We start from the raw sequence: 22,914 nt of genomic DNA, 5'->3' as shown, positions 1-22,914 counted from the left end.
TCATGCGGGGTGACAGTTATGCCTTTTATCTACTTTGTCTTTTACTGTTGTTAAAGCATCGTATTTTTAGCCAGACACGTAGATAATTATATGCACTGCCATTGTCTCCGGGAGAGAAATTCTTGGGCTCTCGGGATTTCTCTTCCTACGGTCATTGTTTTCTTCTTTATCCGTGGAACTTACGTCAGCAAAAATTGTTTTCTACTGCTATTGGTCTTAGAAATATTGTGTAATATTGCATTTGTCTGTTTGAGTCAAATAAACATAAATAGGGATAAAGAGAAAAGCTACTGGAAGCAGTGTTGCTAATTAAGACACAAAGGTAATAACAGGGATTTGAAAGCAGCAAAATTCATGACGTGCAAAACGTCCACAGATGACACGACATGAAAAATTATGTATTAACAGTTCCTTAAGAATAATAAAAGTCCTTTGAAACATATTCAACATTGAATATGTTTTATTTACGTGTTTAGAACATTTTGAATTTGGCAAAACTTAAATTCTTTTAACGTCTGAATAGATGTATCATTTTTGTTTTCAAAATAGAGGGATATGTATCAATCATCATTATGAAAGATTCATATAAACAGTACACTGCAAAAAGTCCGGTGTTAAATAGTGAACACCGAGCTGGTGTTAAATTTTCGGTGCTCATTTACGGTGTTAAATCAACACCTCCGGGTGTCATTTCCAAATATAAAACTGTTTTTTGAAGAGTTTCTTAGTAACTGCACTTCTTGTTGATTTTTAATTTAAACAAGACGATCAAGAATTTTACATTAAAATACTAGATTTTTGAAAAAAATTTGAAAATAAATTTACACCACAGTAACACCAGCTGGTGTGGTCTCTTACTGAAGCTGGACGGGTGTTAAACCATTGATATTAACACCGGCAATATCAAATCAACACCATGTGGTATCTTTTTTTAATCAACACCAGTACAGTGTCAAAATATCACCAGGTACAGTGTCAAATTAACACCACGAAGTGTCAGGTGAACACTTTTCAACACCATCACAGTGCATTTTCTACACCTGTGGGTGTGGTCCTCTATTAACACTTGATCGGTGTTAAATTCAACACCCATGGTGTTAAATCTAACACCGATGTTTTGACAGTGTATGAGGATATGTAATGATATGAGTAAGAACAGTAATTAAAACAGTGCTTGAAACTGGGTATTCATACTTGAGTAAAGTGGTAGGGTGTGCATATGTGTTTAGATTATTTTGTACATATTTCATTCACATATTTCATATTTTTCAATGTTGTATCTTCGTTGCCATCATTTGCAAGATTTCCTTATTAAAGAAAATAGAATTCAATAATGAATTGCTAATACTTGTTGAATTCCTTTCGTTTACACCAGTAGACCCAATAGAGTGGGATCGTACAGTTAAATGAGTAAAAGAAGTCCGTAAATTAATCTGAGAACGAGTTGGAGACAGTATGTGAAAATGAGAGTTTGTTTAGAAAATAATACAAAAGGGAGCATATCTTTATGATAAAATGTTTATGAATTAAATAAACAGTGGTTGACTATTATATAAGGCTACAAAAATGTATTACTTATAAAACGTAATGTTCGGGGAGAGGAGTCGTAATGTAAATTTGCATTTTAATTCTAAAATGTCTCTTTATGCTGATGATACAGTCATGTTTTATTTATTTATTTATTTATTCATTCAGTCTTTTTTCAACAGGGTAGCCCCATCAGTGGGCAGGTACTGTTCTTACTGGGGGCCCTGCACAAACAAACATTACAGTTGACAAAACAGAGACATATACATCAAATACAACACACTGTATGTGGACAAGTACAATTCTTCCACCGAGTCCCCTACATACAGTCACACAATAACTACACACTGACAATTACGCGCTTACTAGTCAAACAAGCAATGATAACATGGTGGGCCTACGTATCTATCATAACCAAACAATTAACCACAAACTTCATCAAAGATTAAAACTGTCACTGAGAGTGATAAATACCCCCACCCAAAGCGGAAAGAAATGAACCCAACCAGCAACCATCTTATTATATTGTTACTCATAACAAACTTATGAACGTAACAATATATTACTCAAATACACTGCCCACTGACATTCACATATATAGCTGTATATCATATCTCTTGTCGAATGCTCAAAATCTGAGAAAAATAAACATATCGGTAAAAATAAAATCTGTGTTTGTCAGTGAAAACGCTGTTGCCATGGTAACACAATGTATAACATGAAAAAAAATTCTACACAACTATGATATCATGGATCATATCATATCCCAAATTTCAAATCAAATACTCAAAAACTAAAAAAGGCAGTATTATTCTATAATTTTCATTCAAATGATGTTGTTAACATGGCAACACACTTTTCAACTACATAATCCCATAACAAAAATTTAAACATCTAAATCATATAACAATAATCACATATGCCAAATTTCAAACCAAATAGACAAGACTCATATGACTTAACAAAATCCATAATTTTTTAATATGATTTTTCATTCAAAATGTACTGTTACCATGGCAACACATTGTACAACAGTTAACCAGAAAGCCTATCTCATCCTCTGGCAATTTGAATAACCTTCAAAACAGAAAAAGGAAAAAAAGAGAGAAAAAAAAGAAGAGAAAAGAAAAGAAAAGAAGAGAAAAGAAAAAAGAAAAGAAAAGAAAAACAAAACCTGTCACCACAGCACTACTCTCCGATAACTACCAAAGGTGGGTCTGCATTCCTACAAACTTGTACATACCATAGAAAACACATGTGTGTATAACTTCAAGTCATTACCAAAACAATATTGCTTGTGAAAAAAAAAAAAAACATATACCAAATTATCAAATGTAATCATGTATATGATAATTACCAATACTGCATCTTAATATTGCCGACTTTTCAGAAACTGAGTACAAAATGTTTGCTTTGTTTGAGCATTTCTCACTTCACTTGGAAAACTATTCCAAAGTATTGCACCATCAAAAGAAAATGCCTTTCTACCACTTTCAGTTTCTACTTTGGGTACAACTAAACCTCTACTTTGAGCGTTTCTCGTACTGTATCGATGTACACTCATGTTTAATCATGGTAAGACAATTATGGAGATATAGAAAAATTTGCAAGATGAATTTGTTACAGTATGAAAATGGTTAGACCTGAATAATATGCATCTACACCCACAAAAGACTTAAGTCATGGCTTTTGGAAATAAGTACAAATTGGAGAATTATGTCTTGTTAACAAAATTCAGAAACTTACCTAAAGAAAATGTAAAGAAAATTAAATATTTGGGTGTTATGCTCGACTCCGGTATACGTGGTGTGAACATGTTTTCACTATTGTTTGTAAAATCTCTCAGGCAATAGGTTGTATACGGAGGATTAAACGTTTGCTGTCATTCAAGTTTATGAAGAATCTGTATTTTGCAATGATTTTATCTTATATTGATTATTGTAGTATATCTTGGGGAACCTGTGCAAAAATCTATAGAGATAAGATACAAAAACTATTTTCAAATATAAATATGCCAGGATGATTTTGATTAACCCTTTTTGTGTCAATGAGTCAAATATGCACAAATTTCACACACAAACCTATGGGCCGATAATCAATGTGGCACACAAAGGGTTAAAGATTATCATACATCTCAAACTTCCTTAATACTAACGCTAAAATGGCAATCTGTCGAGTAACGTATAAAATATCAATATTGTGTTCTTGTTTTTAATGTGTAAATTAAATAATAATCTAATACCGACATAATAGAATTGCTGATATTTAAACGAACTGTATATTGTAGGGCACGTTATTCTTTGAAATGCGCCCTTCAGCTTCCCCGCCCAAGGACAGAATATAAAAGAAATTCTTTTTCATGTGTCGGAGCTGTAGTTTGTTTGATGCTCTCCCTGTAAATGTGCACATCCCTTTATGGATTTGAAAATACGGTGCAAAGCTTTACGTAAGGATTCAACGGATTTGTAACAGTGCTACATATTATATATGATATGCACGTATTTACATATACTTATTAAAGGGATCGTATAGTTTTGGTTGAGACCTAATTTCATGTTTCTAACATTTTTTGGTGAGATAATGAAAAACCTCATATGAAATATGAAAGAGCATGTAATTCTTTGAGGAATTCAACGTTTATTTGATGAAAATTGGTTTTGAAATGGTTGAGATATCCAAAAAAGAGCGATTCTAATAAAGTGTGGGACCCACACTTTATTACGATCGCTTTGTTTTACTTTGTTTTTGGATGTTTCAGTCATTCCAAACCCGATTTTCATCAAATAAACTTTGAATTCCTCTTAAAATGGTATGTTCTGTACTATATCATAAGTGTTTTCTTGGTATCTCACAAAAAGTTAAAAGCCCAATTCTCATCTCCACCAATACTGTACCATCCCTTTAATCATCAATCCACTCTCGATGTTTGTAGTGTACAATGTTACCTATAATCATTTGTATTTTGTAGTTTCATGTAGAGTGTTGTTTGTTATTACTGCAGGGCGCCTTTTGAAAGCAGTTTAACAAAAGTGAGCAAGCCTACCCTACAGTATAAAATAAGTAAAACAAAGTAAATAAATAAATGATTAATAAGAATAGCAAGCTTATTCAAATGTTCATTGTTGTTTCCCCCAATATTTCATTGCAGTAATTTAAATGTCTCACTTCATATTGATACAAATTCTTTAGCAGAATCTTGTGGTCGATGTTTTAAATGCTTTTTGACAAATCCATGAATACTACACAACAATAATTACCATCATCAATTTTCTGGAAAATATAACTGTGAAAGATATTACGCTAAGAGGAGAGAGAGAGAGAGAGAGAGAGAGAGAGAGAGAGAGAGCAATATTTTCGAAATCCAACTTTTTCAGGTATGGATGTGCTTTTTTGTGTTTCACGACATAAAGAGGCGTTGGTCTTTCCAAGACTTTTGCAAAATAGAATTACAAATGGTCTATAATTGTCAACATATTCTTTGTTATCCCTTTTAGACATGAGAACAATTTTGGGTATTTTAACATCATGTACAACACTCGTATGTAAATATAAATCATGAATATAATAGAGAGGTTCAACAAAATAATTAATACATTTTTTTTAGTAATTCTTGGCAAAATATCGCAAGGATTGCTTGCCTTTGAACTTTGGATAGATAAAGATATCAATTGGGTCTACTATTTCGCAAAAAATAAAGATCTATATACAAAAGGAGTTAACAATGACATAAGAGAAGTACTCGGTAAAACCCTGCCAAATATTGGATATTAAGAAATGAGAGTTTCACCATAAGTTTAATAAAATATGAAATTAACTGTTGCACAATGTCTCGTTTAGCATGTTTAGAGAAAGATTTCACGTTATCAAGATACATGATTGTAGTATTATTGAGGTAATGAGCTGTATTCTTTATTTCCAATTATATATCATTCATGCATTACCATGTTTTCTTCACATCACATTGTAATAAGGGGAACTTATTAGTATAGTACATTTTGAATTTCTTATCGTGTTTGTAACTTCATTTGTGAATTTTGTATGATTAGAAAAATATTCAGGTCTTCGGTTCTTCATACTCAATTTATATGACTTATTCTTACAATCTATATGGATTTCAAAAAACCTTTTGTAATCCGAGGCTTTCAACAAAGTGAGCTAAAACTAAAAAGAATAAACTTGAGTGGAAAATATTTGTCATATAGGTGTCTACATGTTATCATAGAATATTGATAAATGAAACTTTTTGAAGTAACAAGATGTAAACGTCTTGGCCATGATATTTCATCATATGCATTAAATCCTGAGAATCGCGTCAATCCAAGATCAATTTGGGAATTAAAAACAACACACATAAAATGAACATTTACATGAAATCAAGCGTTACCAAGAATCTCAATAATAGCCTTTAACATCATCTCCTTAAAGTAAATACCTAATTCAATAGTTGTCGTGGTCCATCTGTAGACTTATTCGGTTAGTCAAAACACTGTAACTTAAGTCGGCAATATCTGGGAGGCTTCCAAAGAAGAAGCAAAGATGATTCAATGATTTATGCAATGAGTCGGGTGCATTGCTATGTCAGTGCATACAGTAATTATTGTTATACATACTAACGTTCCCGGTTATGGCTGAAATAGACATTAGAATAAAAGACAGTACCCAAACCAAACAGGTCTCCAGAGCTGTCGAAATGATAAAAATGGTGTTGTAATCACAGGGCTGCGGAAGAGATAGAGTAATATCGCCATCTTGCGGCAGCTGTCTGTTCAGCTTTCAGCGTCGAGTGCGTTGGCGCCTCTGCTGGATGCGGTTCCCTGACATTACTGCTCCTGCGACAATTGCTCCCATGAAATATCTGCACGCTTAGCCAAACATGAATTCTACCCACAAGCATAACCCTAACCCTAATCCTAATCCTCACATCAAACTAAACCTAAAACCCTATCACAACCCTAACACTAACCCCTAAAATCCCTCGAGAAAATAAATCGTCGCAGGAGCAAATGTGTAACCGGTGAATGTGAAACTCCATTCACTCTCTGTTTTCAGAGAGTAAGACCGGTATCACTCTGCATTGTTGATCTCCTCCTTTTTCTTCTCCTTCTCTTACTTATTCACCTTCTCCATCATCATCATCATCATCATCATCGTCGTCGTCGTCATCATCATCTTCTCCTTCTACTACTTCTACTATTATACTACTACTTCTACTACTACTACTATGCTACTGCTATTACTACTACTACTACTACTACTACTACTACTACTACTACTACTACTACTACTACTACTACTACTACTACTACTACTACTACTACTACTACTACTACTACTATACTACTACTTTTATTACTACTACTACTACTACTACTTCTACTTCTTCTACTACTATTTCCTTTCTGTTTATTTTTCTTTGTTTTCCTATTCCTTCTCCTCCTGCTACTACTTCTTATTCTTTTTAATCTTCTCTATCATCTTCCTCATTTTCTTTTTGCTTATTTTCTCAATTTCCCCTATTTCTTCTTCTTCTTCTCCTTCCTCTTTTTCTTCTTCTACTCCAGTTCATAACTATCTCACAATTTCAACTTTGTTGTGGTTACCATGGTAGCCTGTAGGCAACAACCAATCGATTGAGAGAATTTTTATCCTCAGTATCTATATATAACAATTTTATGCAAGTGTCTACAGTATCAAAGATACGCATTAACACTAAGATTTTTGCCACCTTTGACTCTCCTTCTGTCATAATTGCAATTTCTGGGTCCAGGGAGCAGAAATTCTCCAAATCTGTCCTTGAAATACAACAAGTAGGTCTATTGTCTGTCTGTCTCCATGATGTTGTATAAATGTGCATTTACTGTCTTAAAAAAAAAATGAAAATCACTGTTACCTCTCCATTTACACTGAAACACATAAGCAGCCATTTCTCCATAGGCAAATATCAAGATCCTATTTCCAGTCTTATCGTAATACACATGCTTACTAAAATACCTTACTGCAAACTTTTCATTCCCATGAGCATAATACATACAGAATATACATATATATATATTCTGTATATGTAATATTCTGTATATATATATATATATATATATATATATATATATATATATATAAACCTAAAATGGTTTTAATCTCATATATAATATATATATAGAGGGTGACTGCCCATGCCTGTTGTGTTTTAAAACTGGTATTGTGATGATGGCATCTACGTGTATGTATTTATGTATATATAGAGATAGATAAATACAAATATATATATGTATATACAAACAATTTTGTATATATATGCATACATATATATATATGTATATACATATACACACACTTATATATAAACATATACATATACATATATATATATATATACACTTTTTGTATATATATATATATATATATATATATATATATATATATATATATATATATGTATACATGACTTTTGTTCATTATCTTTGTTTTTTTTTCATCTTCTCCCAGAGTGTTGTGATTCTTCCAATATTTCTCTGATATCAGCTGGGCATGGCAGAGTATTGCTGTAAGAATTGCTATGATTATGTGACAGCTGACTGTAGACTGACTGTAGATGGGTGTTATCACCCACTGACACTCTTCATTCCAACATAGCACAAGAAGAAGTCATATGAACACACACACACATACATGTACACCATAGCTTTTGTTTTGAACAATCAACAACTATTTTAATTGAAATATTTTGACACAGAAAAAGAGGCGAATTAAATAATATTTCCCCTTGTTAAACACACAAGAAGACAGTTTTCAAAATTCAAATTAAAGACAGTAAGCAGCAAAGATTCCCTGTCAATTCCACTCTACAAACAATGTACAAACCATGGCGGAATAGGGGCCTATCATACTATGCTGCTTATCATCTTCAATTTTATGCAAATTAACTGAGACAGAAACAAAATATTTCTTTGAAACAAAAAGACACACGCGCTCTTAGATTATTTCTATTCCTTGATAGCATTTAGAATCAATGCACAGCAGCATGGGAAAATAAGCAAACAAAAATCCTTTTTGTTAAACTACACATTATAAGCCTTCTTGGCTTTAGGTAACAAACAATTTTTGTAACAAAGATGAACTAATGCACAAAACCAAAATTTATGATGTGCTAAACATTCTGCCTAGGCAAATGTACAGATGCTCTTTAAACATGACAAATGTTCTCAATAGAAACAAAACGATGAAAAGCTTGATGAATTTTGCTTTTTACCTCTCTACAGTTGTTGGCACTACGATGCTAAAAAGACAGCGATGAAAAATACTGAATTAATTCGCCTTTAGAAATACAGGAAGTATCAGCAAAAAACGTCACAGAATAAAAAAGAGAGTTACAATTCTCCTTCCTATCATAGAAAACAAAGTCTTCAAATTCTGGCAAGCTGAATATACAAGATGTTAACACAACTTCCTTGCTCGTGAAATCCTAAAAAGACACTACAGTACAATATTCAAGAACATGGTGATAAAAATACCAGAGTTGCTATTGGATTTATGAGTACTTTAAGTCTCTTCCTTTCCCATTTAAGATTAACATCATTGTATACCTCACTTTACGTCCAAACAGCTTTCAAATCCAGAGTGTATTTACAACATTGACCAAGAACCTGTCATTGATGATTATTTGACTTTGTACACTAAGACTGACTTTGAAGGAAATGTGTGCGTGCTAAATATACCACATCAATAATAACACCATATGAACACTGTGCTAGGCTCTACACAACCACATACTAAGGAGGAGGGATAGTGGTCTCTTTTGTTTATATTTCCATAAAACCAACAAAAGACACCTTTTGTAAAAATAAACCCTTGCCTTGGGTTAAAAAGGGTTCAATACTTAAAATGCATTTCACACAAACTGCATTGAATACTAGTAATCTGTAGCTGGTCAAGGCAGTTACTATCACTCGCACACAGAACACTTTGTTATACCAATGGCATAAATACATATCATTACTGTGACTAAATGATCATACTGTTCTAGACGTGCCTACAGTCTATATTTCAAATAACTTCCGGCTTATTTAAAATGCTGCACAAACTTTTCCCCATAGAAAATCAGAGGATATGTGTCACTATGAGGAAATGATTAAGAATGGTATAGGAGAAATCTTGCCCAGACTGGCATGGCTGTTGATGGTGGAAAAAACAACATCCCTGCATCCACAGCATGGATAGGATGAGTTTTACACCAGGCACAGGACTTATTCCAGTAAACTGCCATATTCTCTCTTATTGGATACCGCTTTATCCATCTTGAAGTATGGCTCAATCAACCATAACCAGCAAAGCACAATTTTCTCTGAATATGCAAACCTTGTGACTAAGCAACCTGCTCTTATTGTCAGATGTCCCTTGTGCTCTTTTGCCCACTTACATACATTCATGAAAAGATTATCTACTTGATGAAAAGTCACTAAATTTTGGGACTTATAATACTACAATATATTTTTATCTCCATCTAGCCAGATATATTTGCCTGTTCAGATTAAAATTTAATGGTACTTGATCTGTGTATCTCATGTGAGTGCATTAAAAAAACATTTTGGAATGACAGGACAGGTATATTCCCATTCACAAAACACATCATCGCTATTTACAAATGCTAGACATAATTACAATAGGAGAAAAATTCTCCAGAACACGAATTAGCTCTATTCCCTTATAAATTTTTAGAATAAAAAACAATGAGGAATAAATACAAATATCACATGTAAGTTGACTATACCTGTCCTTTATTTTCTGAGGAACCAATTTCTGCACATCAGTCTCTTGAATACAATAATCTCAGTTAGATGCCATTTGATCGCTGGCAGACTGCAATATGCACATGACACCTTTCTGTGCTAAACTCACACTAGTGGCTAGCTTTGTTACATTTAAAGCTGAATCAAATATCATTTATATTCTGATTATATCAGTCATTTATTTTGATATCAAGTGTCATAATGTATTATCTGCCTTGGTACACCACTGTACTACGAGTATTGTGTGAAATCAAAAGAGAAGAGCTAATCCACACATGCGGACTTGGGTTTGCTGGTTTCGACTTGGGTTTGCTGGTTAAGTTTAATCAAATCTTTACCTTATTCAGGTAACATGGAGGCTGAACTTGAACTACAACACTTGAGGAAAAAATGATGTTATCTTGTCAATTCTTCTGGTCCAGATACTATCCATAAGCAAGACTTCTATCCCACTGAGCTGTGTGCAGAATTCATGCCACACTCAGACATATAATATCAATCAAACATTACATCATTGGAAGAAACATATAAGACTTAGCACTCTCTCCAGTACATGTATCTCTGAGAGTATAAGGTACTTTGACTTTGTCAAGCTGTTAGAATGGAACAACAACAAAAAAGACATAGAAAATAAAACTATTGCAATCGCGTCTGTATTTACTAACCTGAACTACGTATCAATTAAAAATGGTTAATAATTGGTAAACTATCAATGATCGGTTGCCTCTTTGACAAGTTATAGACTATATGTACAACAAAATGGATACTACATTAAAATGATTTGAGAAATTTCAGTACCAAAAATTAATGATCATTAACAGAAAGCTCTTAAAAAGATACAGTTACATCCATCCACACTAAGGTAGAAAGAGTTGAGTAGACAAAAGTAAAGGGGTGAAAAAGGGACAAGTTTAAATACTATTTCAGAAAATCTTGACAAAACAAACATGGTGGCATAGGACATCAACCAAAGGGTGACAGACAACAAACTAACAGTCCCACACCTTCATCTTGATGTTGATTTACAATCCCTCTCTCTCTCTCTGGAATGCTCTAGCAGCTCAATGCAGTATTACCTTCGCACATTAGTTCAACGACTCCCAAGGTCCAAAGATCATGCCGTAAAAGTGTTTATCTGTCTGTTTCAAGAAATATCTTCTCCACATTCTCCATCTTGTATTCTTTCTTCACAGCTCTCTCAGAGTCCTTAGTATATTGTCCTTCTAAAAACAATAAGTCTGCCCTCTCAGTTCAATAATGGCTCTTTCTTTTTTTCAGATCAGGTATCATGGCCCAAAGGCCGTAGAGTACATAATTTACACAAGTAAAAATATTAAAAAATATATGATACTTGCTCCAAAAGATTCATTATGGATACCAGCAACATTTTAAATGTTGAAGCATGTACAAATGGAATTGTACAATTAGATTAATAAAAAGCTATTATCATTGTCTGTTATTCTACGTAAAAGAATGCCTTCCTACCCTCTTCCCAGCATACAGTCTCTCTTTGGATAGCTGATAGGGAATGTTATATAACTGTCCCCCCTTCCAATTTTACATCTGAGGCATGATATTAATGGTTACATCAAAATGTTCTTGTTGCTTATCAATTTACACACACTCTTTTGCCAAAAGGTTAACACAACTGTTAAATGGTTGCTTACTATGATATACTGGATAATTCTATGCCAGTTACTGCAGATTACTTGATCCAACTGCTGTCATAAAACAATATAAAAATGCATAGAAATATATACACACTTGCTGTGGGAGAAAGGATGGGCCTGAATTTGATTGGTTTGCTTCTTGAGTCATTTGTGGGTGGGGCAGACACCGGTAGAAGAAAGTGGGAGTCCTAGGGTTAACATTGAGATCAAAGGAAAGGGAAGGAATGGTGAAGCAGCACGGTTGTCCAAGAGCACATGGTCAAATCGGAAGCATAGAAGATTCACAACAGTCACATCCTGGAAATGTGACGCATGTTAGACAGCGGGGGGTTAGACCGACGACAGTATCGCAGCAGATTTTTACGTTATCACTTTCCCCCTCCCCGACATATCGTCACTAGCGCATAGTACTGCTTGTTAGACCCACAGCACCAGAAGATTGGGCAATTGCCACATGGCTTGTCTAGGGACACAACATCAACAAGGCAAGGGGGGCGTGGCTGGCTTTCCCTGCAGTCAGGGTGTGTATGCTGAATGTAGTCATTATCTAACTCTGCCAGTCTATGGCAGACTCCTATACACCACTGTCTGTGTATGCTGAGTCCTACATTGAACCTTGGTATACGGGTAGTTCACTTTCTCCACAGACTCTTCCATTCAAGTAAAGTGGGGACATAGCAGGAGTCCACTCAAACAGACACACTCAAGTGCTCCCTTCATAGGAAGTGGTCAAGTCTGCAAATCACTGTGATACACACAGATACACACACACACACACACATACACACACCAATTCATCCCGTACATATAGCACAGAAGGGAACATCCTTTTTTTTTTGTCATTTTGTTTGATATAATCCATACTTATCGACTATGTCAAATATAAATACAGAGGACAATCTTTCACCAAAGACAGAAACAAAAATGAATCAAAGGTTTACTAGTCATTTCTAACCAAATCACACTTGCATTAACTGTTATCTTCAACAGCAGAAGCATCTCAACTTTGTAATTAAGCTTGTCCATCAAATGTCCAGTACGGTCTTGGTTGGATTTCCATGAGGACGTCTGCTGCCGGTCAATTTCCGTCAAACTCTACACTCCAATCTCTCTAGCCGGTCTGGCCTCCCAATTAATAATTTAAAATGTCCAATTTCCGTTTTCAAATGAAGTTTCTTGTACTAACAGTAGGAGAGCCTAGAGCACTCCTCCCGTTGCCCCCGGCGATGATGCCTTTCAGACAAACGTGGAGAACGCTGCTCCTCCCTGCTCTCCTTCCTCCGCTGGTCGTTGCTTCTTGTTGTCACCATACTGACCGATGAACGACCCCTCCTCGTCAAACTTGCCCGGGTCTCCATCGGCGTACTCCTTGAGGGAGTCTGATTCACTGCTCCCTGGCTCGCTTTCCAGACTGCCCTGGGACCCTCCAAGTCCCTCCCCCTCCCTGAAAAGAGACAAGAAAATCAACACTTGTGGGTGTGGTCATTTAAACTCTTGTGAGTGTGGTCACATAAAGATTTGTGGGTGTGGTCATTTAAACACTTATGGGCATGGTCATTTAAACACTTGTGAGCATGGTCACTTAAACACTTGTTGGCATGGTCACTTAAACACTTGTTGGCATGGTCACTTAAACACTTGTGGGTATGATCACTCAAATACTTGTGGGCATGGTCACTTGCACCCAGCCATGTGTGATGAGCATGGACAATCTAAAACATAACATGGATTATAATCTCTTTCTGCTTCTCCCCTAATCTATTCCTTACCAGGCATGAATGATAACCCAGATTCAACAGACAGAAATCTTATCTTCTCAAGATAAATCTATCTTAAAACAGCCACAACTATCCAAGAGTGTGAAGCATCAATCTCTTAGAAATACAGTACTTGCAAAATATTGCCAAGTTCAGAGGTACTTCACAAAATATATTGGATAAAAAAAGTTCATGAAAGTCTGTATGAAATGCTGCTCAATGTTTTAAATAATCTAGGTGGTTATAGTTCCTACAGATTATGTTTTCATTTTAGGTGGAATTACATCAATCTCATTGAAAATAGAATATGAACAAGTTCATTTGGGGAGTGGATCAGTCATAAGTATGGTAGAATTCAAGCTCTACATAAATTCACTGTCTTTCATTACATTGACTAGTGCAATATTGTGATATATGAATCTTTGATGACAGTATGAATTAAAGTGTTACAGTTGTGTCTGTTTTGCCAAAATACTAGATTTAATTCAGCTTGCATGAAAAGGGTAGAAGTAAGAGTAAATTTCACACATCTAAAAAATCAGTCTCTACTTCCTTCATCAGTAAGTAGGGCACTGTGTTACAGTAGGTTTATTGCACTTTATCACTGTAGCTGAAGAAACTAAAGAGGGCGCTATACACAGTTTTTATCTATACTGTCAAAGAGGACCTACCCTGGAGGCTTGTACTCATCAAAGCCCGTGTCATCCTTCAGCGGCGTGCTCTCGATGTCATTCTTTAGCTGCTTCTCCTTGTCTGATACTGTTAGAAGAAATCAATCAAATTACAGTTGATGAGACCATGATGATTTCATGACAAGTACTGGCTCTAGTTTGTAAATTATTTTTGGCTATAAATCCTTTTCTGTTGCCAACATATCACCACATTTCATTCATTGTATTTTTGAAATGTCGAAATAGGAGACTTAGAATTTTCACTGGGACGCAATTTTGTAGAAGCAGCTTGTGTACGGGTGAAGAAAGTCAAGAGGAAAATCTTGAAGCATTTTGATTTGATGCATTTTGATTTCTAATTGTCCATCAAACAGATCTTTTCTAATCTTAATACTCTTCCTCAGCATCATTTTCCTAGCGAAGGTGGCTCATGAGAAAGTCACTTAGAAAACAAAATTGACATGAAAGCTTGTGATATTTACTGCAGTAAGTGTTACATTTTGTATGAGATTGCAAGAAGAAAGAGGGCTATATTTGTCAAGGCCCTTCTATGATTCTACTGGGTTGCATGTCATCTGTGGGTAGGGGGAAGACAGGCCTGTGGGTAGGGAGTAGACAGGCCTGTGGGTAGGGGGGTAGATCGTTCACTGCAAAGACGCTTAACTGATAAGACAGGAAAGTGCGCACTGATCTTGTACAAAACAAATGGACAGCACACGGTCCTCATGTGTATTACGCACATCACCTGAGACCACTCAGTTAACTTCAAAGACAGCGCGTCTCAGGTGATGTGTGTCTTTGCCTGAGACGCGCTGTCTTTGAAGATGTTGTTGTTTATCAAGCGTCTTAGATTGTGAGATCATCTTGTTGCCAAATTTTTACCTCCACAAAATAATCCTTATTACTTTCAAACCTCGTTCTTCAAAATAATCCCCTGAACCGAAAAAAAGCAACGACCATAATTTTAAAATCTTTTTAAGAAAATAAAAATACCAAGACCTTTGGAACTGAATGGTGTTTCTAGGTGTACTGAGTTTGTACTTAGCTCTCTTTTGTATCGTCATGTAGGGTAGCCATTTTGTGTCCATTTTTATCGCGCGCCTTCGTATCTTGTTATCTCTACAAACTTTGGTTCACTGTGGCATACTCACCGTTGTACTTTCCTCCTTTCTGGCTCTTGATGATGCAGATGATGAGGAGGATGAGGATGAGAAGGATGATGATGCAGATGAGAGCTATCAGCCATGTTCCCATCATAAAGCCTCCATCAACTACCGTATCTGTAGGAACAACGGATACAATCAAGGACACAGTCAGATTTGACGTCGCAATGGAGTTTATGGAGCGATTTTCTAGACATCACATTTTTCCCCCAAGTATGCTACTTCTCATTCTTTTTGAACCGAGGGAGAGAACCAGTAAAAATTATTTCAAGTGCAATTGCAGACTTCAATGCTCTTCTGAAACCAGCTGCACAGAATGTGCAAATCATGGATGCGGTCTTTATTAATCATAGTCATTCCATCAGCAAATTTGTGGTCTTTAGAGAAATGAGTTATATCTACTTACCTTTGCCTTAACCACATGTTACACTACATTTTCAGCATTGTGAAGATAAAGAAAATGTGAAGACAACTCTTCCACAACTTATCCCTGGTGACTTTTTGAAACACTCTGGATATTTAACTTTGCCAGCTGCCAAAATAATATGTTTTGAGCATTGCATGAGCATGTTTTATTTTTGTCCTCACTCATTCTTCAATGAAAGCTGCAATGGTACAAAAACGCATAATGTCTGTGGCTGCAAGCATATATGGTAGGACAGGGTCACATTCCATGCTTGTATACATATAGTTTAGTTATCGTTTAGTCATTAGCACTGACTGGAGATGAGTACGATGGTGTTACTGGTTACATGACATCATTCAGATCATTCCAGATGAGTACATAGTCGGCATTTCTGTAAAAATTGTAATTTCATATTCTCTGATTTCACCCCCGCCCGAAAAAGACTAATAATAATTACATTGAATGTGCCAGGAAAGGCATCCCAGTATTCTTATATCCTAACAACTAAGACTTCAGTGCTATTGTTTTTTTTTATTGTTTTTATTTTCTCCATTTACTAACAGCTTACACATGACTGACAGATTCGGGGATATTCCACCTTTAGCCTGCTCAAAGATGATGAATACTGTATACTCATTGGCACACATACCCCTGTGACTTGTGTAGTGAAGAGAGTATACACACAGTGCAGCCTAGATGACCCTAAGTATCTTATTCAATATCTCTGTGTGTGTGTTGGGTGTATCTGACATCCAATGCCACTACAGCAGATGCCATCAGTGTCATAACACACAACCAATATATATACAGTGGCATACCCTACATATAGCACTGTGTATTAGTGCAAAGGGGGTTGAGCATAATGGAATGCTCGCTAGGGTTTGTTGCTAGGCAATGAGTTTGATTAAGTTTGGCAGGCTTGTTTGGACAATGGCAGTGGAGTGGGAAGGGGGCAAACACGGTCCACACAATTGGCCACGCGACTTCTTGACAGTATACAAGGGGAATAAAGTACTGATAGCTTTTTATAGGCAAACAGTCTTGAGGGTAATGCATTGAATTTTCTTGGCATGCTTCAATCATGTTTGACTTGGTAAAAGTTTGTGAGCTTGGTGCCACGTATGACTCACTTGATCAACAATTTGGGAAGAAGTCCTTGAACACATCTAGTTTTATCAGTATGGAGGATAAACTGACTTACAACTGGCATCATCACTACCACTAAGCAATGCAATTTGATTTTCTGCTCATTTACCCGAAAAAAAAAACAAATTAGACATGAATGGAACATCTACTTTTGAAGCAGAATAACTTCATCTTTACAAGTATTTGTTATTGTGAAATATAAAACAAATATTTTGATGTAGATACCAAAAGGACCCAGGAGCAAATTATACTGATACAGCCTTTTTTTTTCATCATCCTATCAATGTATGGCATACAATACCACTGCACTTCTCTTCTTGTTTTCTAACTCTCTTCCTCAATCTGTCTGTCTGTCTGTCCATCTCTCTCTCTATCTCTCCCCCCTCTCTCTCTCTCCTCTCCTATGACCTTTGCCAACATTCCATCAGTGCTACCACCCAGTCTCAATTTTGTGTAGCAGTAACAGCCAAGTCCTTTGCATGCATATGGAGTAGGGGCAGGGAAGAAGAGAACACAATGATATATTCTGTGAAAAAGAGAGAGGTATATATACATAAAGATAGAAAAATAGAGAGATAGCTAGACATAGATAGATAGATAGATAGACAGATAGACAGAGATAGACAGATATATAGATAAGACAAATAGATTAATAATGAATAATGTTAGATGGAAAGATATGTAGATAGACAAGTAGATAGATTGATTGATAGATAGGTAAATGGATACATAAGTATATGAATAGAGATAGATAGATAAATAGATAAGTAGATAATAAGATAAATGAATAGACAGACAGATAGATAGATAGATAGATAGATAGATAGATGAAATGATAGATAAATTGACAGATAGGGAGGGGAGAGAAAGGGAGAGAGATCCTAAATGACAACCCATGCAGTACAGCTACACTGTATACTGTCATGCCACTGAAGATGGAATAATATCCATGCCATTTCATTTAATACATTCCCTACGGTTCTCCAGCAATATGTGCCATGGTTACATAATGGAGCACAAACATCACCATAGCAACCATTGTATAATGCCATGGGTGAATATTTGACCGACTGTCTTAAGATATCTGTCACGAAGGTCACAATTTTCCTTTTAACAGAATACATCAAATCATCGTAGTGACTTCATATCTCATGAAGATAAAGCAATCCCTAAATCATAAAATAAAATGAGTGATGAAAAAATGCTTTCTGCTTCTTTCCCTCCTGCCAAGCCACATACCTTCCACACATTTAAATACACACACACAAAAAAACATAAAACAGGACAAAACAAACAATATATTATGTGTCCTGCCATTTTGATGTCATAATATCTTGTTCTTTTACATGAAAACATGGTGACCTTTGCATGCATTTACATCGAGGATTAAATTTCAATCATGCACCAATGATTGGTTGTTACCTTCATTAATGAGAAACAAATATTTAAACATGGTCACCAGGGTCAGAACAAGAATATGAAGCATGGTAACAGAACTGGATTCTTTTTTTTTTTTTGGACGTATAAAAAAATACATCCATCTGCTCCTCACAAACCTTCAAATCGTATGTTAGAAAGCCGACATATAACAAGCAAAAAATTAGTGTGCTTTTATTTTCACGCGATTTTCATGTCACGTGAAATGCCTGAAAACTTCCACACCACATAAATTTCCACTTTTACAGTACTACACAACTTGCATCCGGCAATTAACATTTGAACATCACAACATTCAAGCAGCTTTGCTTGCCAAGGTGTTAATTCAATGTTAGCTGGTTTTTTTCCCACTCTGCATTAATAACAAAGTTTCCCCATAAGATCACAATACCAAGACTCAGCCAAGAAGAGGCAGAAGAAATTTACTCTCCTGAGAAAGCTAGAAACAGCGATAACTAACACCAACAGTGATCTGAAAATTTGGACATTATCTTATGAATTTTACAAATTTCAAGCATCAGGACGATATGAACAAGCCAACATGGAGATGTATAGTCTGTCATTAATGTCATTTTTTTTAAATATATCTATGATCTGATATGCTCTATCTGTGGCAACTATAGAGGTAGTCCAATCCTTCAGAGCTAAAATCAAAGAAAAGTCTGATATCATGGTCAAAGGCAGAAAGGAATGATCAACTTATGTCTGTCATACGACAGGCCAATAGGATGCTATGTTTTGGTGACACACTACGGGCTAATTAAAAGAGAAATTTATCGTCTTATCATTCTTCAAATTGTTCTTAGATTCTAACTGCTTTACAAATTTCAAACACATGCTTCTTATCCCAAAACTTTCCTTTTTATTGTCTGTTTTGAAGCATATCATAGAAGTCTGTATAACCAGAAGAGCACCCTACTTTGGAGGAGTTACTCTAAGTTATTAAGTGTTTGTAATCTAATTCTTCACATTCTTATCTCCACAAATTGCTTCACTGCGTGAATAAGTTTATCAATGATAACGAATGTTGTTACCCTGTGTGTAACATATATTTTTTGGATGTTGGTTTCAAAAGAAATATGTTGCAAGGCAAAGCTGTAATGTAATAATGGAGAAATATTATCAATGAACATGTATTTTTATATCAAAACTATATTTTCTCAAATGAGGTGTAAAAACCCAACAAAAAATAATGTACATGGATTTCATTTCTTGAGCATTTAGTGCAAAGCAAAAAGCAAAATCTCATTTTCAATCACTTGCAATAGACTTATTGCAACATATACGCTGCAAATGATTATGTAGAAATAATTGCACACCTCTTTACTTTGATGATTTTCATGAAAAAGCCCCTTTTCCCTTTCTTCTTTTGGATGACACTTTAATTCGCCATAACCAAAGATGTAACTGCAGTGTATTAAATGTGTGTATTTTACATGAAAAAAAAAACAACAAAGTTGCTTGACATTCCCTGGGGAATTTGTTTTCCTGTCAAAGTTAATTTTTACCATAGTTGTCTTTCCGTAGTGCTTTGCCACTCATTAAACTGCTGCATTCAGAGAAAACCATTGCTCACAATCTAATCCTACATTGTCATTCTCCCAAACATGCATTTATACGAGTGGGGTTAGGGCATAACTGTGTCTCTGATCAGAGACATGTACAGTGTGATTAGAGCATTTCAAATTATATCGCAAGTCAGCAGGAAAAATACAGTAGAGATGAAGAGGTATGGTGAAGGCATGAAAAGGATGTACAGGAATAGAATCAGTGACAAAATACACCTCTCTCTCAGTCATTCACTCAGTCCCCTCAAAAAGAAAAGAACCCAAAAAGGATTTTCAAAGATTTTGTGGCATCACAAAATGAATAGCTAGAATCCCTGTGGCTACTTCAATGAAAATTGGACAAATAAAAAAAGAGTTGTCACTTTAGACTTCTCATTCCAAGATTTGGATGCAGTGAAATTATGCAATAGCTTGGTATATTAAACAAACTAGCTGTTGCTATGGCAACTTCAATGATTATTAAAGGGCAGATGTTTTGTACACGGTCTCATTTTTTCAGGACCTCGAACTAATAGTGAGTCACATGTCCATGTGGAGGTAAAGGGTGCATGAAAAATTGATTGTGCTTTCATGTTTTTCCCACAAAGAAATTTGCATACCCCGATGGATTGGAGAGAGCAACATCTCATATTTCTTATGGATGAGGCATTGATACCCTTGAATGTTTCAAAAGGGAAATTCTGGACCAGATAAAGGTTAGTCTGACAAGAAAGAGTGAAAAAAAAATTGACCTTTATTGGACGAAAACTATGGAAGTTCTTTTATGAAATTGTGAAACTCTGCAAATTTTCACAAACACTTCTTGAACAGTCAATATAACTATGCGCCAACGATTGAGTTGATGATGTCATTGCCTCAAAACTTGGTGTGTAGTTGTACATAAACATCTAGAAATATCCCACTTTTTTCTTCAACTGCATTTACGCCCAAATCTAGAATATTAACATATCTGACTGATCATTATTTTGAAGTTATTAAGCCAGAAGTACAGCATAACAGTATGTTCTATACTTTTTTAACAGAAACAATGAATATGAAATCATCAGCTCACTCACTTTACATGCTCATATCAAATGTTCGAGAACTGTGTTGTAAAAATTAGCACAACTGAAAATTGTCACAAAGTTCTTCAAAGATTCTTCGTTGATTTTGATGAGATCTTCACTGTTGGTGCCTGCAAAATTTTACTCTATTTTTTCAGACTGACTTTAAACTTGTCTGGAATTTTCCTTTAAGAGAGAAAGACAGCCTCTTTAACCCACTGACTACTAGATCAGTCTCATGACTGTACACCCTCGCCACAAGCTCAAATCAGTTTGCCTTACACTCAGTATTCAGAGAGTTAAGCAAGAGGAAGAAGGAGAATGACATGGAGGTAAGATGAGCGAGTAGTGATGGATGCATTAGAAGCAAAAGGACACAAGTCAACTTATGCCCTTTTGCTCTCAACCGATGACAGATTAGATGGCAAAATGAATGCAAATGGAGATGTTATAATTATCCAAACCTTTCTCTGGTACGACTGTTATATTCTTGCCTGTTTGAGAGAGGACAGGATAAAAGTCACATAATTTCATCCCGGATATTGCCTTTATGTCAGACAGCTATCAGTTTATTTTATCTCAGCAGTGGATATTATGGGTTACGAAAGGAATATATTCTATTACTTGTAGAAGTGTAATTAATATTCAGTCACCAAGATCTAATGTTGCTATTCATTGATTGGTCTATACAATGCATAGATAGATTGATATATAATCTCTAGAAGAAATAGTGATTTGTCCATTAGCCACCATTTCTGACTTATGAATAATATGGATAATATGCCCACTATAGTGACTATGGAAAGACTAAGGCTAGGGATAAAAAGGGAAGGGTTAAGAGAGGGTGATGTGGTACACAGTCTTACCGGTTCCTGCAGTTGTGAATTCTGCGTCCTCGCTGTTGGTTGCACCTGCATAGTTCTTCGTTCGTAGCTGGGCTTCGTACGTGGTCTTTGGCTCGAGACTAGTCAACATGATTTGTGTTGCATCCAGGACATCCACTGGAGCTGTGGTCATATAATCTTTGTCTGTGGGGTGTCAAATAGAAGACAAGATATGACAGGAATTAGACAATCAATGGACATAAAAGAACTAGTGCAAAACTTCCCTATACAACATGAATACGTGTCTGATCAATTTCTGTATGTGTGTGTGTGTGTGTTTGTGTGTGCATGTGTGATGTTTGTATGTGGGTATGATTATGTGTGCATATGTATGTGTGTGTCTTAGCGTGCATCTGTGTATGTGTGTATTTTTATTTTGTACGTGTGTAAGCACAAGCAAGGGAGAATATGATAAAAAGGACAAATTGCACATGCTTGCACTCACTCTGTGTGAATGAAACGGTTACGGAAAACTGCAAGAAAAAAAGAAAACACACGTCATGGAAATGAAAACTCTATTCCTCACAATTACTACGGCAACAACTCTACAATGTCATTATGGAATGAGCTCAATAAAAAACAGCCGGCATCGAGAGATAATTCTCCTCTTTTAGGCAAACTTGAAGGGTATATGGGCAAATAATCAGTTGAAAGGATACAATTTACCGCAGGGAATGGAGACACCCACATACAGACTGGCATTCGAATCAAACACGCTGAGCTGAGAACATCGTACACATATCCTCTTATATTAGTGCATTCACCCTCAACAGTCTGCCACAAGTGAAGTTCATCAGACCTATCTCAATTACTCCCAAAACAAGGATACAATATTTGTTCCAATTCACCATCAAACAGA

At 35.5% G+C, this 22,914-nt stretch overlaps 1 protein-coding gene across 3 annotated transcripts in view; it reads right to left on the bottom strand.

Moving 5' to 3' along the window:
• Positions 1-9,636: 9,636 nt before the first annotated feature.
• Positions 9,637-22,914, bottom strand: part of LOC139717216 (neuronal cell adhesion molecule-like) — a 113,275-nt gene continuing 99,997 nt past the window's right edge. For all 3 annotated transcript variants that reach the window (XM_071628716.1, XM_071628719.1, XM_071628718.1), the window contains exons 22-25: positions 22,038-22,199; positions 15,560-15,688; positions 14,409-14,496; positions 9,637-13,424 (exon numbers count right to left, since the gene is read on the bottom strand). In XM_071628716.1, coding sequence (XP_071484817.1) covers positions 13,217-13,424; positions 14,409-14,496; positions 15,560-15,688; positions 22,038-22,199 — 587 coding nt within the window. In that variant the 3' untranslated portion in view covers positions 9,637-13,216. The remainder of the gene's footprint in view (positions 13,425-14,408; positions 14,497-15,559; positions 15,689-22,037; positions 22,200-22,914) is intronic.

Source organism: Diadema antillarum, unplaced genomic scaffold (genome assembly GCF_040938485.1).
Source record: "Diadema antillarum isolate AM-2024a unplaced genomic scaffold, OU_Dant_1.0 scf00000072, whole genome shotgun sequence".
In the NCBI taxonomy this organism is placed as follows: Eukaryota; Metazoa; Echinodermata; class Echinoidea; order Diadematoida; family Diadematidae; genus Diadema; species Diadema antillarum.
This window is presented reverse-complemented; position numbering and strand designations above follow the sequence as displayed.